Source organism: Triticum urartu, chromosome 5A (genome assembly GCF_056163025.1).
Source record: "Triticum urartu cultivar PI428250 chromosome 5A, HENAU_Tu73, whole genome shotgun sequence".
NCBI lineage: Eukaryota > Viridiplantae > Streptophyta > Magnoliopsida > Poales > Poaceae > Triticum > Triticum urartu.
Window position 1 is genome coordinate 636,004,436 of NC_141877.1, and position 27,897 is coordinate 636,032,332.

General features: G+C 43.8%; 2 protein-coding genes and 3 pseudogenes across 4 annotated transcripts; 2 read left to right on the forward strand and 3 right to left on the reverse strand.

Moving 5' to 3' along the window:
• Positions 1-7,617: 7,617 nt before the first annotated feature.
• Positions 7,618-8,430, reverse strand: LOC125529710 (serpin-ZX pseudogene; annotated as a pseudogene).
• A 1,594-nt stretch (positions 8,431-10,024) lies between these two features.
• Positions 10,025-10,987, reverse strand: LOC125529709 (serpin-ZX pseudogene; annotated as a pseudogene).
• Positions 10,988-13,605: 2,618 nt separating this feature from the next.
• On the reverse strand, positions 13,606-16,381 carry LOC125529708 (serpin-ZX-like; annotated as a pseudogene). The gene is made up of 2 exons (XR_015602989.1): positions 15,938-16,381; positions 13,606-14,692 (listed from the first exon to the last, which is right to left on the reverse strand). The product of XR_015602989.1 is annotated as a serpin-ZX-like (transcript).
• Positions 16,382-21,669: 5,288 nt separating this feature from the next.
• POLD2 (DNA polymerase delta small subunit) lies at positions 21,670-27,140 on the forward strand. Of its 2 annotated transcripts, XM_087522150.1 has the most exons (15): positions 21,670-21,922; positions 22,018-22,147; positions 22,860-22,966; positions 23,062-23,185; positions 23,288-23,392; positions 23,502-23,617; positions 23,703-23,786; positions 23,861-23,929; positions 24,023-24,094; positions 24,208-24,299; positions 24,377-24,504; positions 24,679-24,780; positions 24,844-24,911; positions 25,117-25,208; positions 27,004-27,140. In XM_087522150.1, the coding sequence occupies exons 1-14, from the start codon at positions 21,890-21,892 to the stop codon at positions 25,174-25,176; spliced, it is 1,290 nt and encodes a 429-aa protein (XP_087378276.1). In that variant the 5' UTR covers positions 21,670-21,889; the 3' UTR covers positions 25,177-25,208; positions 27,004-27,140. The 2 variants fall into 2 exon arrangements, with proteins under 2 accessions (XP_087378276.1, XP_087378275.1); XM_087522149.1 differs by lacking the exon at positions 27,004-27,140 and having other exon boundaries at positions 25,117-25,535.
• LOC147973610 (uncharacterized) lies at positions 25,794-27,511 on the forward strand. Its single transcript, XM_087522151.1, has 2 exons — positions 25,794-26,034; positions 27,004-27,511. Exons 1-2 carry the CDS (start codon positions 25,904-25,906, stop codon positions 27,260-27,262), a joined length of 390 nt encoding a protein of 129 aa, XP_087378277.1. The 5' UTR covers positions 25,794-25,903; the 3' UTR covers positions 27,263-27,511.
• The last annotated feature ends 386 nt before the right edge of the window (positions 27,512-27,897 follow it).

The following is a 27,897-nucleotide window of genomic DNA, read 5'->3' on the forward strand; positions in this document are numbered from 1 at the left end:
TGGCGTGGTGGTGGTGGAGGAGCGTGGCAATCCTGCAGGGCTTCGCCAAGCACCACGGGAGAGGAGGGAGAGAGAGATGCAGGGCTGCACCAACGAGAGATCGAATCGCGTGTGTTATGGGCAGCCCTAGGCCTCATATATATAGGGAAGGGGAGGGGCTGCGCCCCCTCTAGGGTTCCCACCCCTAGGGGGGGCGGCAGCCCTAGATGGGGAGCAAAGGGGGCGGCCAAGAGGGGATGGGAGAGGGAGGCGCACCAATATGGGCCCTAAGGCCCATATCCCATTAGGGTTTGCCCCCTCTCCATCTCTTAGGCGCATGGGCCTTAGTGGGCCTGGTGCCCTTGGCCCATGTAGGCCAAGGAACACTCCCTACAGCCCATGTGGCCCCCCCCCCCGGGGCTGGTGGCCCCACTTGGTGGACCCCGGGACCCTCCCGGTGGTCCCGGTACATTACCGATAAACCCGAAACTCTTCCGGAAACCAAAACAGGACTTCCCATATATAAATCTTTACCTCCGGACCATTCCGGAACTCCTCGTGACATCCGGGATCTCATCCGGGACTCCGAACAACATTCGGTAACCACATACAAACTTCCTTTACAACCCTAGCGTCATCGAACCTTAAGTGTGTAGACCCTATGGGTTCGGGAAGCATGCAGACATGACCGAGACGTTCTCCGGTCAATAACCAACAGCGGGATCTGGATACCCATGTTGGCTCCCACATGTTCCACGATGATCTCATCGGATGAACCACGATGTCAAGGACTTAATCAATCCCGTATTCAATTCCCTTTGTCTATCGGTACGATACTTGCCCGAGATTCGATCGTCGGTATCCCGATACCTTGTTCAATCTCGTTACCGGCAAGTCTCTTTACTCGTTCCGTAACACATCATCCCGTGATCAACTCCTTGACCACATTGTGCACATTATGATGATGTCCTACCGAGTGGGCCCAGAGATACCTCTCCGTTTACACGGAGTGACAAATCCCAGTCTCGATTCGTGCCAACCCAACAGACAGTTTCGGAGATACCTGTAGTGCACCTTTATAGTCACCCAGTTACGTTGTGACGTTTGATACACCCAAAGCACTCCTACGGTATCCGGGAGTTGCACAATCTCATGGTCTAAGGAAATGACACTTGACATTAGAAAAGCTTTAGCATACGAACTACACGATCTAGTGCTATGCTTAGGATTGGGTCTTGTCCATCACATCATTCTCCTAATGATGTGATCCCGTTATCAACGACATCCAATGTCCATGGTTAGGAAACCATAACCATCTATTGATCAACGAGCTAGTCAACTAGAGGCTCACTAGGGACATGGTGTTGTCTATGTATCCACACATGTATCTGAGTTTCCTATCAATACATTTATAGCATGGATAATAAACGATTATCATGAACAAGGAAATATAATAATAATCAATTTATTATTGCCTCTAGGGCATATTTCCAACAATTCCGAGAACGTTCGTTCCTGCACATAAATAACACCATGGTAATTCTGCTAAAACAGCGTCAGTCCGGGTTAGTTCCATTCAAATCATGCAAGTTAGAGTCCAAAACAAGGGCAAAAGTGTTTGGAAAAATAGATATGATGGAGACATATCAGTGTCCAACAAGTTCATGAACTCGGTTGTTGCATTGTTAGAACCACCGGTATAGCGAACAATAACAAGTCACGAGCTATCGAGGATAATGTTGAAAAATGAAAGGAAATCGCCATGGCCGAAGACGCATACCTTCTGGCCATTTCGTCGAACACCACGCTTGCGGGGGGAGCGGCACCGTTGAACGGCATCGCCGGAGCACCTCCTTGCGGTGGGATGGAGTGAGACGATGAAGAAGGTCGCTTCTTTGTAGCTGGAATCTTCATCCGCTTTACGCCCGCGACCTTGCCGACCTTCTCCGCCGCCGCTCGGGAACGTGCTGCCGTGTTGGCGCCCGGAGCGCGGGCCATCGTGGCGGGGGCAGCCAGATTCCCGCCTTGCACAACCACGTTGCCCTGCCGCTTGCGGGCAGGCGCGGCGTTTGCTTGGGCGACGGCGGCGGGGCCAACATGGTCGACGACGAGATCCGCCCGTGGGGAAGGAGTGTGCGCGACCTCGATGGTGACAGGGGGCAGCATGGGGTCGTCCATGGCGGTGAGGGACGGCCGGGGAGGAACCACCGGAGCGTGCGGAGGCGGGGCAATGGTGGCGGAGGGTGAGGGAGCGGGAAAGGGCGTGAGGAAATGTCCCTCCCGCCAAATCTCACTGCGGATAGGGATTGAGCTCGGGTCGGCTTCCCAGCCCGTGAAGATAGAGGTTGAGGGAGAAGATTTGCCGCGACCCGCAAAAATATTTGCGGGCCGGGGCGGAATGCGGTGTTTGATCGGGTATGTTTTCCCGTCCCGACCCGCATTTTGACGGTAATTTTGCGGGCCGGAGCGGGGTCTGCTAGAGTTGCTCTAACAAGGTCAAGGATAACATGACCATGGCAAGCGAAGGAAGACATCAGGTGATAAGAAATTAGAACATGTACCCACCCTAGAACCATCTCACATCCATCGATTGCCATCCAAAATAGAAGTTGGCCAAGATCAATGTTTTTGTAGGAACTATAGCTCATGTGTTCAAGAGCCGGAATCTGGACCTTTTGCATCACCATCTTGATGATCTTTTCAATGCTCATGTATCCATCATCTTTCCCAGCACAACTATGGATCATAAGCTTGACTCTAAGTCTTTTCAAGATAGTGTGACAAGCCTCATCCCGTCATTCTTGGGAGGTAATCAGTCAACTTCCACATCTGCGATGACTACAGGTACAATGGTCATGGAAATCACTATGCATAGTGGTTCTCAATGGAGATGACATTGTAGTGGTTGTTTGTTACGCCTTACGAGTGCTTTCACAAGTGCCCTCTCCGTGCACAAATGTAGAACAAGTGTCGTCAAGGGCAACAATGTTTTGTTTCATTGGTTTTCTTTATGCCTTTTCTAGACTCAAGTTGTACTCTGGTTGCGTTGCACAGGGGTTCAGTTCAAAATCAGGGGAGCCAAGAAGTTACAAATTACTCAGGGCATCTCCAAAGCGGACCCTCCAATCATCCGCAACTGTCCGAGTGGCTTACTTGGGAAGACATCACAAGTCCTACTTGTTAGAAATAGGCCCTAGAGGCAATAATAAATGTATTACAGTTTGCCATCCAACGCGGACACCCTATTTGGGTTGTGTCCGTTTTTCAACAAACCAGAGGGAGGTTTGCGGACGTCTGGACCGCCTTCATGGACACGTCCAACAACACGATCCTACGTAAAAACATGTCCCGCACCGGCACCCTCTCTCGCGTGAACGCACATACGCGCCCCACACCGCATTCATGTCGGTTAGAGCGGACGCGCTCGGTCACTGGAGCCGACATTTAAGCAGCGCGCTAGACAAGAGCTTCTTCTGTTCCGAGTCCGCTTGGTCTCCGTGCGTGTTCAATGCTGGAGCAAAGTGATCGGATGGGGCAACTTTCTACCACATTAAAGTCGACTGCCTGATCGTCCACCTGTCGGCATTAAACAGGCGCGGAGGCCGATAAATCAACTTTGGCGCCTGCATTGAAACAGAACACCGCTAGGTCTGGCCGACACTTGCTATTTAGACGTCGACGCACATGGCATGATCCGCATCACACTGCATCTGCTTTCCTTCCTCCTTCCGTGCACCTCTGATGCAATGACGGAGAGCTCTAGGGCGTTGCAGGAGAGCCTCTGGCAGGCCCGTCATGCGCGACAGGTAGAGGCCAGACTACCCGCGGGCTCGCCAGAGGTGAGCGAGGGGGACGATGACCGGAAGATGGATTATGCGTTCAACGATAAGCCCGCACCTGCGCCGGTTGCCGGCTTCACCATGGCCCAGGCGCACTACTAGGTCATCATGGCGGATGAGGAGCATCCGTGCCGTCGGTCTCCGCTATCCAAATGTTGTAGGAGGAGCAACAGTACAACCTCGGCTCCTTGAGGAACACCGACTTGTAGAGGGGCATATCCATGGCAAGTAGGCGAGCGAGTAGGTCATGGCCACCATGGCAACGAACGATCCAGGCTAGAACAACGAGCGTTCTACGATCCTGTGTCCAGCGCCGCACAATCCGCCACAAGCGTTCGGAGCTTTGCGTCATTGACTGGAGAGCGATCTTCTCTTCGAGCAGATCATGGTGGAGACAGACGCAGAGGTAGCGCAAGCAACCGTGGAAGGGAACGTTGCGACCACCATCATCACCGGCTCCTCGCTTGCGCCCACCCACAACGACTGGGAGGCGGGGCCATCCAGGTTGATCATCGACCTCACCTCCATCGAAAACGTTGCAACCAAGCGGCAGACTTTGGTGAGGAATAATAGGTGGGAGACGGGCGTGGGCGTGTCCGTGTCCCATGTCCCATGTCTTGCTCTTCCTCGCCAGACATGGGGAAGAACAAGACGCGGAACACGGACGTCTCCACGCCCGGCGAATATTTACACTAGGAAATTTTGCTATGTCCGCTTTTGTTTAAGGAAATATGGTTTTCATGAATATGGTCCGGCTTAAATGAAAATTGTCCGGTCCGCATGAAATTTGTCCGGTTTATTCAAATTCCGTTTGAAATGTGTTCTTCAGTTGGATGGTGTAAGGGTTAGATGGTCAGCTTCGTACCAATGTTCGGACGGATACTTTCTCCGTTTAGGAGATAACGTTGAAGATGCCCTGATTTTTCCCTCCATCCACTACCAAACCCCTTTATTTCCTCTGATTTGCAAGGGTATCTCCCACACGAAATTTCTTTGCTGGATCCGCCGTCAGGCAAAGACCAGGCGGAGTGTCAAAGCAATCCCAGGCCTAGACAATTCCTCTCCTCCCCGCGTGATCCTCTGGCCGGTGCCCTGTCAACGTGAGCAGTTCTACCATTTGCGTGTGACCAGGCGAAAACCTTTACGCTGCACTGGTAGATCGTGAATGCAGCCGTATACAGTAAATATACTGTTCGAGTAGGTTAAACGTAAAAAGGAAGAAGAAAGTAAATCTGCGATTTCTGGTGGAAACATGTGCCACAGTTGCGAGCAGATGTTTATAGCAGCCTACTGCTGTACACTTGAACTGTGCCCCGTGGCCTCTTATCTCGACACCACCGGCAGGCAAAAACTTACTCTGCGTTATCCGTCCACGTAGGCTCCAGCACCGCAGAGCACATGATTTGTCCGCCGTTATATACGCATCCCACAAACAAAGCCCCCATGCACATCGAGCGACGGCGCAAGTGACGCTCTCAATCTCCTTGTTGCGGCAGCTAGCACGCCGAGTTGCTGTCAGCCGGACTGAACCAGTTCTTTAATAAGCTAGCTGAGCGCGTTGGTCTAATTTCTCCTTCTATCCCAATTTTGTACTCCCTCCGTAAATAATATAAAAACGTTTAGATCATTATTTTAGTACTCTAAACGCTCGTATATTTATTTACGGAGAGAGTACTGTAGAATATCTGGTTTTTATGGATATCAGCAGTGGCGGACCTAGCCCACTGGGTCAGGGTGGGCCAACAGTGCAATTGTACATATAATTTTATTTTATTTCTTTTATTTTTTTAGCTTTTTCCCTATGGTATAAAGCCCATTTTCCAATCTCAGGGTGGGCCGTGGCCCACCCTGTCCACCCTCTACATCCGCCACTGGATATCAGTACATGTCTTGTGGCCTTTTGGATGTTTGCTTTAGATGCATATGGTGTTTTCTTAGTACTGGAATCCAGATTATGGATTACGATGCAAGTGTGTAAAGTTTTTACTGTTAAGGAGATTTGTGCAACATTGCATAAATGGGATTTGCATCAGTGTCATACTGCTGGGTGCGGCTTAGAGCATCTAAGCCAGGCGCCCCAAACCGGCCTCAAACACTTGGATGGCTCGTCAGATCACTGGCCAGTTCTGATTTTTTTATCTAGACAAACGTCTCAAACGGGTCTCAAACGACTGGCGCCCCTCGTATCCAGCCCAAATACGAGGCGGAAATGGGGTGGCCCGGTCACACCCGGGCGCATCCGCCTGACAAGTCTGGCCCACCATCGACCGCAGGGTTGTCCCAGAAAAAATCTCATCCGACTCATCGTTTCGAAACCCTAGCTCACTGACACTCTTCTCTCTCGCTCCGTCTTCTCCCCTCCCCGCACCGATTCCGATCTAATCCGGCGCAATGTCGAGCTCCGGCAGCCGCTCCGACTCCGAGCTGGATCCGGACTATGAGCTTGCCCTCCGAATCGCCTTGGAACGGTCCAAGGTGGAGACCGGGGGCAGCTCTGGATATGTAGCCTCGTCACAGACGCAGCTTCCCTGCCGGCGCTGGCCCCTCCCGACCCATGCGCAGTTCCGACAGGCGGTCTGCGTAATCCGTGCTTCCCCTATGCCGTCCCCTGCCCCCGCTGGCTTTTGCTCCCCCGCATGGGTAGTGGTGGGCGCTTGGGCCCACCTTGCCGGCCCGGACGCGCACGTCGGAATCAAAGGCGTGCGCCGCCCGCTGCAAGAGGCAGCGGGAAAAGGGAGAGGAAGGAGGCGGAGCAGTCTGTGCGCCACCGCCGCGGGATGTAGGTGGAGCCCGACGAGGACGCGCGGCTCCTCGAATGGGTCTATCGCCGATCGCTTACGACTGCGGAGACGGACGCGCGGCGGCTTCGCCGGAAGAACGCCAAGGCACTCCGGATTGCCATTGAGCAGTCCGAGCACGAGGCGGCGGAGGCAGCGGCGGAGGTGGCTCGGCTCACGAAGCTCAGGCGGCAGTAGGACACGGAGGTCCAGCGGTTGAAAGGGCGTATGATCCTCTCTGACACATCCGACGATGACCACCACGGCTCCTCGTCCGACAACTCGGACGATTCGCCACCAACCGCCGACGCCTACAGTTGCGCCGGCGACCGAAAGGGCAAAGAGCCGGCGAGGAAGTGGTGAAGCTCCGCCGTCTCTGTCTTTAATTTTAAGTTTTTAGAAATCTAGTTTAAACTTATCAGCCGTTTATGTGAATTATGTGAACTTTGGCGATCTTTTGGACATCCGTCGGTGATCTTTTGGTGATCAGAATGTGCATTTTTATGTCTGATTCTATGTTTATGTGATGATCTACATTGTTTTTAATTTACGTTGCATGCTTAGTATGGATATGAGGTACCAGATATGAGATACATCGATGTAGACGACGTGATTTGACAAGTGTCCAGTCAATGCTCGCGGGCATTTGAGGGCCCGGATTTGTAGGTCGTGGCTGTAGATGCTCGTATCTTGTGGTCAAATTAAAATGCTCTGTTCCAAAGCGGAGCAGTTTCCAAATTTTCTAACCTCTGTAAACCATCATAGAATGGAGTACCTAGCTGCTTTTCTATGAAATTCATATCCATAGACTAGCATATCAATATTTGATACGTGCACCAAGCAAAGCACAGTTTGAAAGCCAAAACACCATACATCAAGCAATGACTCTTATAGTTTTGAAAAAGGAACATGTACTACTACATACATTTATTGAACTTGCAACAAGATGGAGAAATGCCTTCATGTGACGGATGCCGTCACGATCACGCTTTCACCATGGACGGTGGTTCACTACACATGCGCTACACTGCAAGCAGAGGATTGACCACATGACCGACGAATAGCACCACACCGGTCACGTCTTCTCGTACCACAAAGAGGAAAGGGTGATCCGCGACGAAATCCATCTTCATGGGAGGAACTGCTGGAAGCAATTTACACATGACTACCGCAACAGTTGCCGCGGCAGCCTCAGTTCCTTCTTCATTCACTTCTACAAATGACTTGTGGAATATAGATGAGACACACAAACTCTCTCCCAACGGGGAATCGACCATTTCCGAAAGATCTGCTTCTGTACTGAATGGAAGTTGGAGGCCAAAACTCCTGAACAATTTGGACGCTTCAAAATCAAATGATATCTTGAACTTAGGGATCTTGAATTGCCTGACTGGAACCACTCGAGCGGGGATATGCTTCTCCAGAAACTCTGGCTCGGAGGTCAACTTTCCTGCTAAGCTCCAAAGACCTTCTCGTGCCTCTGGAAGAAGTAAGTACATGGAGAACTGCCTCCTGTCCCCGCCTTGCTTGTAAGGAACCTTAAGTACCTTTAAGTTTTCAAAACACGAAATATATTGGTTCTTTGTACTAGACTTGAATGGTGCTTTTACTGATGTCTTGTCTAGAAGGTGGAAATTATCATCTTTAGTGTCTGATGCATGAAATTTCTGAGCCCAAGTTCCTTCGAAATACAATGCATTCCCAAGAACCAGTCTCATATCAGTCTCAATGGATCCCGCGGGAAGTATCTCTTTGATGAGATCCGATGTGACTTTGTCAACCCATGAGTTCACTTGAGCAACAACTTCGGCAGCCTATACCAAGACAAAATACATAATTATTTAGTACAATTTCCATAACTGCAATATACAATCCAGTTACTGTCTCTGAAATGACCAAAAGACAGAAATGATAAGATTCTATAACAAATATGTGCTAAATTTCCAACATAATAGTAATAGTCTTTGCACAGTTTCATTTGTTAGAAATTCCCTGCCATCAGAATCTTTAGGCGAGCTAATACTTCTGGAAGGCACCTTTGCCCATAAAAATAACATGCTATGTATCTCTAAGTTATGCTGATTAATTAGCAGCGCACTCGTTGATTGTGGATGCTCCTCTGTTGTGCCGTGGAGTTTGATATGCACGCCGATGCGGTGCGTTAGGCTGCTTGTAGAGTCTTGGTATTGTGATCCCTCGACGTACCCCTCATCTACTTGGTCATATTAGTCTGCTAGTTAGGTCATGCCTTTTGTTTGGCGTCCATGTTCTTCTCTTCTTCTTGCAACACTTGTTGCTTGTATGGTTTTCGGCCCGGGTTTCCTTATAAATGGGGTCAATTTGTTAAGGTTTTCGATTCGGTTTTCCTTATAAACTGGATCACACTCCTGGCATTATGGCCACTTTGAGTAATATATTCAGGTGGAGGAACTCCTCCCCCGGTGATTCTAAAAAAACATACTACTTCATATAGGTATCTCTTAAGATCGATTTTACCATGATTAGACAGAAGTATAACTGCAGTACAACATATGCTACTGCGAAACAGATGAAGCAAGATTGCACCACAGGTTAATAAATTAGAACTTCCATTAATTTTTATTGGTTGTACTGAACAGTGACATCATAATTATTTTCACAGAAGGGTGATGAATTGATACTGTTAGAGAGTTTTATGGGACCTGTGTGGCACATGGGAAGGGAGTGAAAAAAATATAGGCTATGTGGGGGGATGGGCCTTGTATGGGCCGGATTTGAGACCGATTGGACCAAAGTCACCATGGATTGTTTTTACTAGAAATAAACTCTCAGGTTAAATTTTTTAGAAATATGCTCTTGAGATGAAACAAAAAAAATCAAAATGCAGGTGTCAAAAAATATGAAATTTTATAGATGCATACATGTTTCTGTAAACTTTCATTAATACAAAGAAGTTTTTATAGGTGTGTACATGTTTGTGTAAACCCCTAAAAACGCAAGTGCTTAGCTTCTTATTCATGAAATGTGTACCCCCCCCCCCATCCTACAAATATATAGGACCTAAAGTTTTCCGGGGTTGCCTTTGACCATGGGTTAAAGAAATAATACATAACATGGATGTTACACAAATTATATCATCAAACTTTTATGTGAAAGGAATTTTTAATGATATAATTATTAATCTTATAAACTGTCAAAGACAACCTCAGAAACCATGTTCATCCCATAATATACTCCCTCCATCAAAAGCATTCTTGCATTATGGTAGGAAGAGAGTATTTCAGACGTACACCAAGCAAGGCACAATTTGAAAGCCAAAACATCATACCACAAGCAACTCTTTTATAGTTTTGGAAAAGGAGTATTGCAACAAGATGGAGAAAGGCCTTCATGTGACGGACACCATCACGACCACGCTTGCACCATGGATAGTGGTTCACCAGACACGCGCTACGCTGCAAGTAGAGGATTGACCACATGACCGATGAATAGCACCACACCAGTCACGTCTTCTCGTATCACGAAGAGGAAAGGGTGATCCGCGACAAAATCCACCTTCATGGGAGGAACTGCTGAAAGCGATCTACACATGACTACCGCAAAAGTTGTCGCGGCCCTCAGTTCCTTCTTCATTCACTTCTACAAATGACTTGTGGAATATATATGAGACGTACAAACTCCGTCCCAACGGGGAATCGACCATTTCTGAAAGATCCGCTTCTGTGCTGAATGGAAGTTGGAGGCCCAAACTCTTGAACAATTTGGACGCTTCAAAATCAAATGATATCTTGAACTTAGGGATCTTGAATTGCCTGACTGGAACCACTTGAGCAGGGATATGCTTCTCCAGAAACTCTGGCTCGAAAGTCAACTTTTCTGCTAAGCTCCAAAGGCCAACTTGTGCTTCTGGAAGAAGTGTGTACATGGAGAACTGCCTCTTGAACCCACCTTGCTAGTAAGGAAGTTTGAGTACCTTTAAGTTTTCAACACACGAAATATATTGGTTCTTTGTACTAGACATGAATGTTGCTTTTATTGATGTCTTGTCAAGAAGGTGGAAATTATCACCTTTAGTGTCTAATGCATGAAATTTCTGAGTCCAAGCTCCTTTGAAATACAAAGCATTCCCAAGAACCAATATATCAGTCTCAATGGACCCCGCAAGAAGTATCTCTTTGATGAGACCCAGTGTGACTTTGTCAACCCATGAGTTCACTTGACCAGCAACTTCGGCAGCCTATAGCAAGAAAAATGCATAATTAATTACTACAATTGTCATAATTCAATAAACAATCCAATTACTATCTCTTAAATGACCAACATAGAGAAATGGCAATATTCTGTAACGAATATGTGCTAAATTTCCAACATAATACTAAGTCTTTGCACAATTACCACAAAAAACAACTCCATATGTTGGAAATTCCCGCGCCGTCAAAATCTTTAGGTGAGCTAATACTCCTGAAAGATACCTTTGCTCATAAAAATAACAGGTTATGTATATCTATGTTGATTAATTAGTAGGGCCCCATACACTTGCAAATCACCATATTACATACCAATGCATGATCTAAACAATAAAGTATTCCCATAAAAGTAATTGTTAAGATCAAATTTACCATGATTAGACAGAAGTTTAACTGCAGCGCTAGAGAAGCTATATGCCACCATGGAACAAATGATGCAAAAATGCACTATAGGATACTAAATCAAAACTTCCATTAATTCATATTGGTTGTACCGAACAGTGAACATCTGAATTATTTTCACAAAGGGCAATGAACTGATAGTGTTAGAGAGTTCTACGGGACCTGTGTGGCACGTGGGGAGGGAGTAAAAAAAGTAGGCTATGGAAAGGAGTGAGATGAAACTATGGGAAATGGGGATGGTTAGGTTTTTCTACTGGCAATGTTATCTCGTATGGGCCAGATCCCAAATGGGTTGGACCAAAATGTCACCAGGGATTATTGTGTAAACTCCCATTAATCATATGTCATGGATCTTCTATATCTAAATAGCTAGCCCGAGTAACTTATTTCTCTCAACATGCAAGTGTGACACCTCATCAAGCAACATGCATTAGACAAGGCTCCACCTCAACATTCAATGAGTCATAGAAAAAGATTCATCTCAACATGCAAACATGCATGATATATTTAATAAATATTTTAGAAAAATACAATAATCAAACACAATGAACCATATATATATATATATATATATATATATATATATATATGGTCGCGTTATTCGTCACCCTGGGTGAGGAATGGTTATTCTTCACCCCCTCTATTTTAACATCAATGCACCGTAATTTTACGTTTCTTAAATTTTGTCTTATTCCGGACATAAAAAGAGAACATAAGAAAATATATAATCGCTGTAAAAAATATATTATATTACATAAATTACAAATGTAAAAACATAGTGTAAAATGTACATGAAATGTAATTTTTCTGGTCTTCTAACCTTTTTTATGCCAAATTTTACAAAGTGAATCAATATGACTGTAACTATTTGTATTTGAAACATAATTTATTTATGAAATGATCGTTCGTAATATTACCTCGTGTGAAGAATAAATTATTCTGCACCCTGGGTGATGAATAGTAACACTATATATATATATATATATATATATATATATATAGTTTTTACCTCTCATGTTATTTCTTCAATACATAAAATCAACATCTTTGAAATATATTGCAAATATTCCCGCAACAACGTGCGGGGCATCATCTAGTATACATAAGAAGTTGACCCACATTATCCTATTTATCTCAGCATGCACATATGCCACCTCACCACACATGCCACCTCTTCAATTATTATTCCCTCCTTTTCAATTGCATGCTCCACCCAACTAGCATGCTTAATGCACATGCAACCATGCAAGCATGGAAAAATGACTACCTCAATACATGACTATGCATAGAAAAAAGTTTACAATATACAAAAAACACATTATATTAATAATTCACATATTTGTGCTCTATACAACCAATCTCATTACAATATATTGCAACCAGTCCTCGCCGCAATGCAATAAGAAGAAGAAGAGCAGTGCTACACGTCTGACACTTTTTACGACGACGCTTGTACAACACTAGTAAGTCATCATGGGATAAAACTGCTACTTAAAGAAGGAGCGTATTACAAATCGTATGCACATGTAAAAGGGCCGTACGCAAAGCAATTTCGTCAGAAGAAACAATCACGGGCTTTAGAGAGGACACAAAATCCTGTTATCTAAAAAGGGAATTTCTGAAGGTAAACCATTTAAAAAAACATAAGTGCGTAACTTTTTTTCATGAAATTTGACACACCTATAAAAGGATAGGAATTCCATAAAGAAAATAAAGGACAAGAAAAATGTTTTTTTGTGAGTAAAGGGCAAGATTACGTACATGTACACGTGTTAGTTTTTTTTTTGTCTGACTAGCAAAAGGGTCGTGCGTTGCAAAGAAAGAAAAAAAAATATCATAATCTTCAGTGACCATGACCACATTTTGCTGCATCACCGAGATACACTATCACTCTCAATTTCGTGAAATCATGAACATTTTTAAACTCGTGCATATATTTGAAAATGTGAATATTTTTCAAATTAGTGAACACTTTTACAAATTTTTGAACATTTTCTGAAATCTAGAACATTTTTGAATTCATGAACATTTTATACTATTTGCAAACATTTTTGAAAATTGTAATTTTTTTAAACAATTTTCTTGAATCGGGAAACATTTCTAGATGTCTTGTGGCCTTTTGGGTGTTTGCTTTAGATGCACGGTGTTTTCTTAGTACTGGAATCCAGATTTTGGATTATGATGCAAGTGTGTAAAGTTTTTACTGTTAAGGAGATTTGCGTGACATTGCGTAAATGGGATTTGCATCAGGGTCATGCTGTGTGGGGCTTAGCTTGTGGTCGAATTGAAATGTTCTGTTCCAAAGCAGAGAAGGTTCCAAATTCTCTAACCCCTGTAAACCATGGTAGAATGGAGTGCCTGGCTGCTTTTCTACGAAATTCATATCCAAAGACTAGTATAATATACTCCCTCCGTCAAAAACATTCTTACATTATGGTACGAAGAGAGTATTTCAGGCGCACACCAAGCAAGGCACAATTTGAAAGCCAAAACATCATACCACATGCAACTCTTTTATAGTTTTGGAAAAGAAGCATGTACTACTACGTACATTTATTGGACTAGCAACAAGATGGAGAAAGGCCTTCCTGTGACGGACGCCGTCACGATCACGCTTGCACCATGGACAATGGTTCACTATACACAGTTACACACGCTACGCTGCAAGTATAGGATTGACCACATGACCGACGAATAGCACCACACCGGTCATGTCTTCTCGTATCACGAAGAGGAAAGGGTGATCAGCGACAAAATCCACCTTCCTGGGAGGAACTGCTGAAAGCGATCTAGACATGGCTACCGCAAAAGTTGCCGCGGCAGCCTCGGTTCCTTCTTCATTCACTTCTACAAATGACTTGTGGAATATAGATGAGATACATAGACTTTGTCCCAACGGGGAATCAACCATTTCTGAAAGATCTGCTTCTGTGCTGAATGGAAGTTGGAGTCCCAAACTCTTGAACAATTTGGACGCTTCAAAATCAAATGATATCTTGAACTTAGGGATTCTGAATTGTCCGACTGGAACCGCTCGAGCAGGGATATGCTTCTCCAGAAACTCTGGTTCAGAGGTCAACTTTCTTGCTAAGCTCCAAAGACCATCTTGTGCTTTTGGAAGAAGTATGTACATGGAGAACTGCGTCTTGTCCCCGCCGTGCTGGTAAGGAAGCTTAAGTACCTTTAAGTTTTCAAAAGACGAAATTTATTGGTTCTTTGTACTAGACATGAATGGTGCTTTTATTGTCTTGTGCTTTTGGAAGAAGTATGTCTTGTCGAGAAGGTAGAAATTATCATCTTTAGTGTCCGATGCATGAAATTTCTGAACCCAAGTTCCTTTGAAATACAATGCATTCCCAAGAACCAGTCTCGTGTCAGCCTCAATGGACCCTGCTGGAAGTATCTCTTTGATGAGACCCGATGTGACTTGGTCAACCCATGAGTTCACTTGACCAGCCACTTCAGCAGCCTATACCAAGATAAAATACATAACTATTTAGTACAATTGCCGTAACGACAGAAATGATAAGATTCTGTAACGAATATGTGCTAAATTTTCAACATAATAGTAATAGTGTTTGCACAGTTCCATCTGTTAGAAATTCTCTGCCATCAAAATCTTTAGGCGAGCTAATACTTCTAAAAGGCCCCTTTGCTCATATAAATAACAACCTATGTATCTCTAAGTTATGATGATTAATTAGCAGGGCCTCACACACTCGCAAATCACCATATTACATACCACTTCATATCGGTATCTCTTAAGATCGAATTTACCCTGAATAGAAACAAGTATAACTGCAGCACTAGAGAAGCATGGCAAGAATATGTACCCCCGCCCCTCATACTAATATATAGGACCTAATAAGATTTTTTAAGTTATCTTTGACCACGGGTTAAAGAAATAATACTCCCTCCGTTTTTATTTACTCTGCATATTAGGTTTGACTAAAGTCAAACTTTGTAAAGTTTGACCAAGTTTATAAAAAAAAATATAAACATTTATCGTAATAAATTTATATGATGTGAAAGTACATTCAATAATGAATCTAATGGTATTGATTTGTTATTGTATATGTTAATATTTTTGTTTATAAACTTGGTCAAAGTTTGCAAAGGTTGACTTTGACCATAGCTAATATGCGGACTAAATAAAAACGGAGGGAGTACATAAGGCCTTGTACAATGAGAGGTGCTTAGAAAAATAAACCGGGTTTTTTCTGAAGCACCGATGCCTATTTCTACAGGAGAGACGCTTAGTTAAGCGTCTATCCTATATAAATAAGCACCGATGCTTAAAAAATGTCTGGTTTATTTCTCTAAACACCTCCCCTAAGCACCTCTCATTGTACAAGGCCTAACATGCATGCTACACAAATCATATCATCAAGTTTGTATATGAAAGGAGTTTTTAATAATATAATTATTAATCTTATCGACGGTCAAAGACAACTTCAAAAAACATGTTGGCCCCATATATTTCGATGGAGAGAGTACATGTGCATGTGTCAGTTTTTTTTATATCCTATTTATGTTCATTGTTTCAACTAATGGTTGCAACATTGAATTATGGGTGCGCCCAAGATGAATGATGAAAACAAAGTTTATAAATTCAAGAAAATTCACAAAAAAAAAGTTTGTATATGTCCGAGCTTTTAACATCGTCGTAAAAATTTAATGGTGAAATACGACAGTGGGTCTTGGCTTTGATTACCTTAGTCTTGAAGTCGACAGAGTGGGTCTCGGCTCTGTACTTTCCCACGGCCACCTCCTTGAAGGACGGCTTGAGCGGCAGCGACGCGTCGGAGAAGACGGCATTGGCGAACGAGACGCGCGGGCCGCCGGCGCCCGAGGAGTCGGCGAGCACGAGCCGCACCACCTGCTCGGCGAACGCGTGGAGCCCCTCGGCCTCGCCTGCGCCGAGCGTGGCGACGAGCTGGTCGTGAGTGGCGCCGCTGGCGCCGGCGGCGATGAGGCTGAGCGCGACGTGGAGGGACAGCGGAGAGAAGGCAACGTTGCCGCGTGCGCCGTCGGCGTTGGAGGGGGAGGAGACGGCGGAGGCGAGGCGCAGTGCAAAGCTCGTCTGCTGGGCGGCGGAGAGCCTGATGCTGTCGGTGGTCGCCATGGCCACGCTGGGGTTTCCTTGGACTTCTATGTTTGATCTGAAGAGGGAGTGTATTTTCCAGGGGTATTTAACGAGTGGGAAGTGGTTGGGAGCTTTTTTTTTTTGAGGGGTAGAAGTGGTTGGGAGCTAGGGATGGACAGCGTAATCAAGGGCTTGTTTGTTCTTGTATTTGAGTATGGAAGATGAAGAGCCGCGTGTTGTCTGAATTTAGAGCTGAAGATCGACGTGTGCGGTCTCGTGGGGACACAAGCACCGTCGGGCCTCCAGCACGGTCGCTGCGTGTGAGTCGTGCGCAATGTCGACAGCGACCGGAGGAGGAGAAAAATACGTCCGGCCTCCAGCACCGTCCCTGCGTGTGAGGTAAGATGAGAATTACCTAACCAACAATCCTAAAAATATAATTCCTACACCACATTGGTCATGCTCCTTTGGGAGAATGAACTCTAGCTGCGTGCTCGGTTCCCCAACGATGCGGCTTGGGAATGGAGAGCTTCTGCTCACTCAACTGGCGCTCACGCCCGCGCGCTGCAGTCCGGACCAGCTAGGCTTGGTTATGCGGTTAACTTTAAAAAACTATCTGTTTTTTTTTGTAATTTTGTAAAAGTGCACAAAATTTATTACTCCCTCCATTCACTTTTTAAAGACCTTTTAGACATTTAAGACAGCACCTAAAACAGTTCAATTTCAGCTGTCCTAAACGACTTGCAAAAATAAACGGAGGGAGTAATTTGTTTGCAAATTTGAAGAGGGTTTGTGGATTTTCGGAAAATAGTAAATTTTCAAAAAAGTCAGTAAAATTGAAAAACTGTGCAAATTTTGAAAAGTTCATAAATTTGAAAAAAGATTCTTAAAGTTGATGAATTTGAAATAAAGTTAAAATTTTTCTGGAAAAAATTGTGATTTTAAAAGGTTCATCAATTTTATAAAAACAACACGATTTACAAAAAAACACATTTGAAAAAGTTCACAAATTTTTTAAAAGCTCACGCATTTGAAAAAAATCGTGAAGAAAAAGGGAAAAGTCTTTTTATGAAAACCAGCAGCCCAGAAAACCACTAAACAAAACCAAATACCCAAAAAAGTCGTTTTTTTGCACACATTGTTTTCCAGGCTTTTGGTTTTCCCTGTGTTTTCTTGATTTTTGTTGTTGTTGTTGTTGTTGTTGTTGTTGTTGTTGTTTTATTTTCTCTGGTGAAGTACTCCATGTGAAAAAACATTGTTCTGCTTCGACATGAAGCACATCTGTGCTTCCCATAGTTGTGCATTCGAAAATTGAAAAGCACAGTTGAGCTTCTTGAAATGTGAAATGTATAGTGTGCTTCCCAGAAAGTAAAAAACACAACTGTGACATGTGTGCTTCCAAAAAGGTGAAAAAGCACGGCTGTGCTTTCGCTCTTTGTATTTGTTTTTTTGGGTCTCACCTTTTTCCATGTTTTTGTTTTTATAAAAAAAGTCTTTCTAAACATATTATCATGGGATCTAGTTTCCAAATACTTGATATGAGACATGCAACTGTGAAAATAGTTGTGATTTGCATACACGGTTCAAGAGATAAAATGTTAAAAAATATATGATTTTTTTATAATACTTATAGGTTACGACAACTGTCGCACATGTAGTGCGTCACTTATCATCAAAAAACGAAGGTAGTAGTGACCTATGCAAGGAGTACACTTTACTCAGTGATTTGATAGGGTTTAACTTGGGTACAAGCCACTTGTAAAAGAGGGAAGAATGTCATGGGCCCACCCCAGCCTAGCGTGCCAAATCAACGCCTCAAAAGAGTCTCGCGACCATCCAGCGGCAAGGGCGTAAACTAATTAAGGGTAGTTCTTTTGCTGACTTCTAAAATAAGCTAGAATAAGTTGTCCCTACCTGGGGAAATATCAGGTGCTCCCATCCTTAAGGTACCCCCAATACTCCAACTTAAGAAAAATCAATTTTAAACATTTCAAAAAATTCCAGAAAAAAATATGAATGCTCACAATGAAGATTTTTTTTAAACTATGATGATTTTTATAGCAAATTCGGAAACTATACACCTTAATGCAGAAAAATCAAAAGTATCACCCTATCGGTCTCATGTTGGCCGAAGAGAGACTTTTCGGCCAACCGTTGGCCAAAAAGGACTTTTCGGCCAACGGTTGGCCAAAGAGTCCCTCTTCGGCCAACACCTGCTCTACTGTTTTAGAAAATTCATATCAATTAGGATTTTTAGTATTTTAATTTGATTCTTTTTGCATTAGATTATAAATTTTATGAAGTTTCTGTAGATATCAAGTTTGACAAGATTTGAAAGATTGAATTTGAATTTTCATGAATTTGCTCAAATCACTAGATTGCCTATAATTTGAGCTAGGAGTATTTTTCCAGATGATTCTTTTTGCTACTGGTTCTTTGTGACTTTGTTTATCAGTAGTAATTAATTGGCAAATTTTATAATTATTTAAAATTAGGTTTTTATGAAAACAATTATGTTTTAGTGTTTTATAGGTTTTATGCCATTTCTTTTAATTTTAATTGCTTTAAATTGTTTTCTTTAGTTTTTTGACATGTTCTTTTTGTTTATGTTTAGTTATCAGTAGCTATTTTATTCGTAGTACTTTTTTGTATTTTATTTCTTTTATCCTACTAGAAAACTTGTTTTGAGCTTCATAGGAGTTTATATTTAAAAGTTCCTTATAAATCCTATAGAACCATTTCCGTTTTATACATGAAAAAATACTTTTCCGCAATCTTTTTCCCTCCATTTTCTTTCCCGCCATCTTCTTTGCCGCCATTTTCTTCCGCCATTTTCTTTCCCGCCATTCTCTCCCGCCACACTAAGGAGTGTTGAATCAACGGAGGATGACTATGATGCCTTCATGTGGAGTGTGAAACACTGTGTGAGAGAAGTCATAAGTGTGAAACACTCTCCGATGATGATGACGAAGATGCAAACACTTATGACTTCTCTCAGACAGTGTTTCACACTCTACCAGCAGCACCGACGCAGGAGACACAGACCGTGTCAGACGTTGTTATCTACGGTCGTGGACAACATGAGGCTCGTTTTATAAGTTGAGAAGTGAAGATGACAAGAAAGAAGATGGCGGGAAAGAAGATGGCGAGAGAGAATGGCGGGAAAGAAAATAGCGGGAAAGAAAATGGCGGGAGAGAATGGCAAGAAATAAAATGGCGGGAGAAAATGAAGGGAGAGAATGGCGGCAAATAAAATGATAGGAAATAAAATGACATGAGAAAATGGAGGCAAAGAATGGCGGGAGAGAATGGCGGCAAAGAATGGCGGGAGAAAATGGCGGCAAAGAAAATAGTGGGAGAAAATGGAGGGAAAGAACGACATGAAAGAAAATGGAGGATAAAGAAAATAAAATACAAAAAAAGACTACAAATAAAATATATACTAATAACTTAACAGAAACTAAAAGAATATGTCAAGAAAATGAAGAAAACAATTTAAAGCAATTAAAATTAAAAGAAATAGCACAAAACCTATAAAACACTAAAACAGAACTGTTTTCGTGAAAACCTAATTTTAAATAATCTTAAAATTCACCAATTAATTAGTACTGATAAACAAAGTCACAAAGAACCATCTAAAAAGAATACTCCTAGTTCAAATTATAGGCAATCTAGTGATTTGAGCAAATTCATAAAAATTCAAATTCAAATTTTCAAATCTAGTCAAACTTGATATCTACAGAAACTTCATAAAATTTCTAATCTAATGAAAAAAGAATCAAATTAAAATATTAAAAATCCTAATTGATATGAATTTTCTAAAATAGTAGAGTCGATGTTGACCGAAGAGGGACTCTTTGGCCAACTGTTGGCCGAAAAGTTCTTTTTGGCCAGCGGTAGACCGAAAAGTCCCTCTTCGGCCAATGGTAGGCCGAAAAGTCCCTCTTCGGCCAACAGAAGGCCGAGAGGGTGATACTTTTGATTTTTCTGCATTAGGGTGTATAGTTTCCGAATTTTTTATAAAAATCATCATAGTTTCAAAAAAAAGTCCACAATGAATGTAACTACAACTCCTAAAAATTTCAGGTCCAAACTCTAAACGAACATGAGAAACAAAAATGTGAAATCTAGCATGAATAGTGTCATAAAAAGACAAAAATAACATTTGACACTATTCACATCTGAATTTGTCTTTTTTGTATCTCAATGTACATTTTGAGTTGGGACCTAAAATTTTTAGGGGTTTATAGTCACATTCCTTGTGAACATCCACAATTTTATCTAGAATTTTTAAAACATTTAAAATTAATGTTTTCAAATTGAAGTATGAGGAGCACTTCAAGGATGGGAGCATCTGATATCCCCCCCCCTCCCCTACCCAGCTTATTCTAAAAGCCCAGAGAAGCCACCAAAAGAACTGATCCTAAGTGACGATGAGACTATGAAGAGGGCAAGAAAGGAAATGTTGTAACGACTCTCTATCCCTCCCACCTACTCCCTTCAGATGAGAATATAAGTTGAGCACCAAAAATTTGGTCATGAAATTAACTTGCGATACATATAGAATATTCCTCCCAAAAAATATGTGTTTAGGAAGTTCATTCGACAAGGATTCCACATATATAATTTTTATGACATACAACACATGTTTTGGTAGTCAAATCAAGGCCTAAAAAATCCATGTCCAGTTTATATTCCCATCCAGAGGAAGAGAGCGACGTTTCAGCGCCGAGGCTCAGACGAGCCCTGGCAAAATAAAAAAATCATAAAAAATATCCTTTTTTTTTGCAAGCAAGATGCTTCTGTGCGTGATGTTCATGTAAAATTGGGTGGAGTTTCGACATTCGAGAAGCGAGCGACAAAAAAGACAAAATTTGGCTATGTGAGTAAGGTTACTGTTCACGCACTGTTTTGTCCGGTTTTCTCTTTTTTGCCACGAGCTCTACAGGTGTCAAAACGGGATGAAATTTTACACGCACATCATGCACTCAAACATCTTCCAAGATAAAAAACATCATGCAATCAAACAGATGTTCACCAGGTTCATCTGGACCCGGGCACCGAATTGAATTTTCGTCAAGAGGAAGTACTTTGTACATCTCTCTCTCTCTCTGGTTCTGATTCCCTTTCTCCATTTCCTTCTCCTCTGAGATTTTTAATTGCAAGGGAGATAAATTATGCTGAAATCCAGTATATCGGAGAGTAGCTTTTTGTTGTTGTTGAGAAAAGTATATCGGAGAGTAGTTCCGTGACAGTCACTCGCCCCACGAAATCATTCTAGGTGGGCCGAGCGCACCGTGAGGGAGTCCATCGGGTTGGGCCACAAAAGTGCTAGATCTTCCGTCCTTCCTACTATCCGGGCCTGAGCAAGGCCAGTGTCACCCTGCCACAGTGACGCCGCACCGCTTCCATCGCCGACGAAACCACGGAGCGCGCCCGCGGCGGATAAAATTTGGGCGCGGGCGGGAAGGAGACACGCGCGGACGACGAGAGAGAGACCCCCACAGACCGGTCCAAACCCCACCACCCACGCCCCTCCCCCAAAACTCCGCGCCGCCGCCGCCGCCGCCGCCGGTCGCCATGGAGAGGAAGCAGGCCGACTACAGCAACCTGGTAAGCACCCCCGCCGCCCCCATCCGATTCGATTCGCCCCCGTTCGGGGCCAGTGGACCTGACTGATTTGGCGAGCGGCGGCCGTGCGCGTGCAGGACGAGAGGTACACGATCCAGGGGGAGAGGTACCAGGGCCAGCAGTACAGCCACATCTACTACACCCGCCTCCACCACATGCGCACCCTCCTCCACGCCCTCGTCCCCTCCCGGAAGCCGCACCTCCCCGGTACGGAAACCCTCCCCCCTCCCTCCCCATCGATGCTTAGGAGAGTTGAGCATGACTTGTCTGAAGGTAGTCATGGATAGAAATTGTATCCAGAGTATTGCCTGATTTCGGTGTCTGCTGTGAATTTGTGATACAGTATGTATGGCTTGTTGAGTTAGGGTTTCTCTGCTGAAATGTTGCTCTCTAATCCATGTGCAGTTGGATTTGGCAAGTGCAGTTGTCACTTGTGAATGTCGAATTTTAGGCCCTTTCAGCTCCGTTTAGGTTAAGCAGCTCCGGACATTGATTGGCCGATTACGGTCTCCTGGGTGTGTTCAGGCTCATGTCAAATTTAGTTCGTCTGCTTTCATAAAGTTCCGGAACTGGTAGCTATCAAATGCTTTGGTTGGTGTGGAATTGAAGTTGAATTGAAATCATTTCACTTGGCTGTTGTGCTCTGTGTCTGTGGCATAGGATCTTTTCAATGGAGTTAATATCGCTAAGAACACCATCATTTCGTAATTAAACTCTATATTTACAATCTTAATAAAGCCGCCTCCTTGTTAGCAAGATTGGAAATTTGGATCCAGGTTCTGGGGGTTTACCGATTTGAATCCTCAACAGGAGTTTTGGTGTTCTGTAGTTACGTTTTCTTCATGCTAGTGGATCACACATGTGCTCTGCTTTGTGAATTAAGATATAATTAAAGTCACATCTTTTCCCTATCTTGCAGTCACTACGGTGCTCGGACTCGAAGAGGGAAAAGATTGTGTGCTTGTTGGGACTTTATACAAGCACATGAAACTGAAGCCTTCTATTCTCGATGAATACTCAAAGGAGGTAATGTAACATTATGATAGTGCTTTCATGCGTTCATATATGATGCCTGTCTGAAAAAAACTGATGTGCTTCTGCATGAACTTTCTGTGCTGCAGAGGTCGGCAATCCCTCTTGTTAAGCCACACAATTTCATGCACTCTGACGATAATCTTATTCTGGAAGATGAAAGTGGAAGAGTTGCACTTGCAGGAGCCATACCTCCAGCAGCCTATGTGACTGGTAAGTTTGACTGTCACTTAAAAGACTCGGCACTGTACAATTTGTTTTGTACTTTTAACCAGCATGTCATGTTTCTTTGGAATAACACTTGATCATCTACAGGAGTTGTAGTAGCTCTTCACGGGAAGGAAACAAGTGCTGGCAACTTTCTTGTTGAAGATGTCATGGAGGCTGGTCTTCCTCCTCAAACTGTGTTGCCTAGCATAAGTAATATTCTCCGGATCCTGTGACGCTCATTCCTGAATATTGTTCCATGTTGCTACAAATTTCTAGTCGTGTTAAAATTGCTGTGGAATCACATTCATTTCTTTTACAGATGAGGACAAGTATGTTGTTTTTGTGTCGGGATTAAGTGTTGGGAGCAGCACATTCAATCCTCTGCAGTTCCAACTTCTTATTGACCATATCACTGGGCATTTGGGTGATGAGAATGTATGTCATTTGTCATTATCAAGTATAAGAGTTTTTATACTCGAGTGAGACACTAATTCTGATTATCTTTCTTGAAATTAATTAGGAGCAAGCCATAGCATCAAAGATAGTTCGTGTTGTGGTTGCTGGAAATTCAGTACATATTGCACCAAGGTTCTTGAATGGCCAGGTAACGGCATTTCATTTCACATGTTTTGTGACTACTTTGTGAAATTGCTTACTAGTATGTATCATATCTTTCAGACAGTAGCTGCAAAAGATCAACCAAGGATAGCTGAGCCAATCAAAGAACTGGATATAATGCTGACTCAGGTTCAACTGTTTTACCCTTTCCCTTCAAATTTTGCCAGTGTGACTGCTCCGGTCTCTGTTGTAGATCTTGATGTAATCCCATTTCCTCTGCAGCTGGTGGCATCATTACCTGTAGATATAATGCCAGGGTGTAATGATCCAGCGAATTTTGCTTTGCCTCAGCAGGTGGGTTCTTGATGCTGATGAATAGCTATTGAATTGTGTATCAGAACCAATCAATGGGAGTAGTTTCTTTTGTGCATGCATGACTAACTCATTTCTTAATTTATTTATTGTAGCCTTTGCATAGATGCCTTTTCTCTGGAGCATCCACCTACAATACATTTTCATCATGTCCGAATCCACATCAATTCGATCTTGACAATGTCAAGTGAGTGGCACTGCTTCTTTAACTTTCTTTAAATGAAAGCAACTTGGAGATTTTTATGCAATAAATTCTGTATGCAGGTTTATTGGAACATCTGGGCAGAACATAGATGACCTCTACAGGTACTCGGATGCCAAAGATCGGCTGGAATTCATGGAAAGGACATTGAAATGGCGCCATCTTGCTCCGACTGCACCGAACAGCCTAGGTAACTCACTAGGCATTTCAAACTTCAGTGCCTTGGTGGTAATGATGATATTGTTGGGTAAAATGACCCAGCGCCGTTAATCGTTATCATTCATTTATTTTAGTTGATTTTCATGATTGGTAGTTATGTTATCTAAAGCTAGATGATCCTTACATACTTATCTGTCTTGTCCAGGATGTTATCCATACACAGACAAGGACCCTTTCCTCATCGAAACTTGCCCCCATGTTTACTTTGTCGGGAATCAAGACAGATACGAGACTCGATTGTTGAAAGGTACTACTTCAAGTGAAATCCATATGTTGTTTCAGCACCCAACTTAACACCCTTGTTATCCAGGAACGGAAAAGCAGCAGGTCAGGCTAATCAGCATTCCAAGATTTTGTGAGAGTGGAATCGCTGTCATGGTATGTACCGGTAGCTCTGCATCTGCCACGTTTACAATCTATTAATGGTTTGCTCTGTTACTTTTAAACAATAATAATAACTGCATGAAGTAGAACAAAAGGCTAGCTATGAGACCATAAGCTCCATTCCTCTGTTCTGTTTTTTTAATATAAAATGTGTGATTGTAGTTTGCTGACAAGCATATCCGTATGTATGTTAATGCAGCTCAACTTGAGGAACTTGGAATGCAGCACCTTGAGCTTCTCAACAAGCTTCGACGCCTGACTCTGCTCCATGCATGGAGTGCACACAAGAAGGTTCTGTTGTAGCGCTACTATGCAGATCCAAATCTTGAATTTTAAGGTTTCACGAGGGAACAAGCTATTGTGTTACCCGTAGAGGCTCATGTAAGGGCTACCTGTATCTGTAGCTTAGCAGCTCATTGTTAGATGTGATGACCTAGGTTTGGTAGCCCTGTGCTTGGTTGTAGCTAAGAAACAAATAGCAGAAGCTCATGCTTCTATTCCCAGTTTCCATCTTTTTTTTTTTGCGGGATTATTCCCACTTTCCGTCAGCTGATGCGTTCGTCAGAACTTGTGTTTTGTTGGCATTAGTGTTAGCAAATGCGTCAGTCTTCTCCGAAACAGATTGTGTTCTTGTGTAGTATGCCTGTCTGGAAGCACACCGGCAGGTATGGCCAGGAGTGCATATTCACATTCTCGTTGGTGCAAATGGTCACCTGTTTTATCCATACATGTACTACCTTGAGAAACAGGAGCACTCCTTAGGTCGGAATTCTCATCAAGAAATAGAACTATTTGTTCCCGCAAAAAAAGAAAGAGAAACAAAACTATTTTTCTCTTCGAGAGCCCCTCCTGATCCTGAAACCCCAAAACCTGTGGTCGCAGCTCGTCATCGCACGCAGCAAAGTGCCAAAACCAGAGCAGGAGCTGGGCCGACTAGACTACTGAACCAATCCGCGCGCCCTCGCCCTGCTCCCCCCTCTGTCGCCATGGCCGCCGCACTCTCCCCCCACCTCGCCGCGACCCTGCCGTCTCTCCGGCCCCCTGCCCGCCGGCCTTCGCGCGCGGCCTCTCTACTCCCGCCCCGGGGCGCCCGCATCGCCCTCCGTCGCTCCTCCAGGTGCGTGCCGGCCGTATGATGCCCTCCCTCCTCACCCCCTTCCTTACCCTAGCGTTCCTTCTAACAACGGGCATTGGCCGGAGGCAGGGGAGGTACCATCAGTAGTTACGCTCTACTCCGCCGCTTTCTTTCTTGATTGATGTATTTGGAGTTGCGGCGGCCGTGCGGGCACCCCATTTTGCCAATAACGGCGCAGGGGAAGAAAGGGGGTGGATTTCTGGGATCTGTAGGTTTTCGTAGTGTTGCAGAAACCAACTGGAAGAATTGACAACATAGGCTCCCCCTTCTTGCCAAACAATTAGCTGCGCCAGTCTTGGAAATACGTAGCATATCACAGTGATTTATCCCGTGCTTCATGATGCATCGGGGTTAACTCAGTCTTAGGAATACCTAACATGCTACTACAGTAGTATTTAAATTTATACACTGATTTTGGTAAAGGAGAAAAGATCATAGAATGCCTGGAGGAAGGAAACACAGTAGGATTGGTTTTAGGAATTAGTACAAGTGCAATCCCCATGCACTGGAACCGGCTTCTGCTGAACAACATACCCAGTTCATGCTGCAGCACGGCTCAGGAGGCATGGGCCCTTTTTACAGGAAGGTTGACACGATGTTTCTAGACCACGGTGGAGGGCGCAGCACGTTACTGTTCGTCTCAAAACCGGAGGGGTTGCTCCCAATCGTTATATTTAGAAGACCAACGGATAGGATTGACACTTAGTTCAGTTCAAAATTAATACACCACATACTAGTATAGATAAGTTTTGTTATTTGGCTTATCTGATGCACCTATGTGGATCGAATCTGTCATCTGTGGCTTTGCAAAATTGGGATAACTGCTAACAGCAAAAGAATCACCTACATGTTAGAAATTTCAGTTGTCCATTTTGTGCGCAACCTCATGCCACTTGAAAATATTTGAGTCGTCACCTATCTGTTTATCACTCTCACTGATTTGCGCTGCAGGCATCCTTACCCTTCGTCAAGAAATTCTGGCTGGTTTGAGAATGCGGCAAGGAAGAAAGCTCTGTTTGCATCAGAGACAGATTCCCCTAGCACCGAGGTTTCAAAACAGAGCAGCACCGGCGACGCCAACTCTTCTCCACATGGCCCGCCAGTCCTGACCATTTTGGCCGGTATCGCTGTGTTCTTCCTGCTCTTGTGGGTCATCGGATCGATCTTCACCTGGATCGTCGGTCTCGTCTTCGGGGCTGCGAAATCTTAGGTGTTTATCAATGTTAGGATAGTTCTGCACCTTTTCAGTTGTATATACACTTGTCCCCGGCTGCTGTTTGATGATAGCCCTGGATCATTGCATCCTCTGCTGTCATTTCCATCCGAGATTCTTGAATAATTGTATTACATATTCCTAGCCAAAAGTCACGGATTACCACACTGTTATTTCTAGCCATATCTTGGCTCATGACAGCAAGTGTTGTTATTTTGGAGAAAGACAGTGCCTGTGTTCGTTCCATTTCTTCTTTGCTGCTGCGTGCGTGCATGCGTGCCTATTGTTGCTGCCAGATTATTGCAAGCACATAAACTTTCCCTTTTTCTTATTGATGAGGTGCAATCGAACGTGATCTGAATTTAGTTTTTCTTTTTACCCTGAACTTAGTTACTTCAATGGCATGACTAGATGCAGGCTGTCATGGGCCCTATCTCCGTGCCTGTTGGTGTTTGGATTGTCACCAAAGTCCATCCTACGAATTCTCGACCGCTTGCTTTTTGATGTACCTATGGCAATGCTCTTTTGACGACCTGTCAGGACTGCAACATCATCGACAACACTTAGAATTATTACAGTACCGTTTCATATGTCCAGGCGCCTATCAACCGTCGATCTACAATCCTATGGCA

Excerpts from the sequence above, each read along its gene's own strand:
- POLD2 (XM_087522150.1), top strand. The coding sequence starts at position 21,890 with ATGGAGAGGAAGCAGGCCGACTACAGCAACCTG. Across the intron at positions 23,787-23,860 it reads CAAGGTTCTTGAATGGCCAG|ACAGTAGCTGCAAAAGATCA; the intron begins GTAACGGCATTT and ends CATATCTTTCAG. Across the intron at positions 24,505-24,678 it reads GACTGCACCGAACAGCCTAG|GATGTTATCCATACACAGAC; the intron begins GTAACTCACTAG and ends TGTCTTGTCCAG.
- LOC147973610 (XM_087522151.1), top strand. The coding sequence starts at position 25,904 with ATGGCCGCCGCACTCTCCCCCCACCTCGCCGCGACCCTGCCGTCTCTC. Across the intron at positions 26,035-27,003 it reads GCCCTCCGTCGCTCCTCCAG|GCATCCTTACCCTTCGTCAA; the intron begins GTGCGTGCCGGC and ends TTTGCGCTGCAG.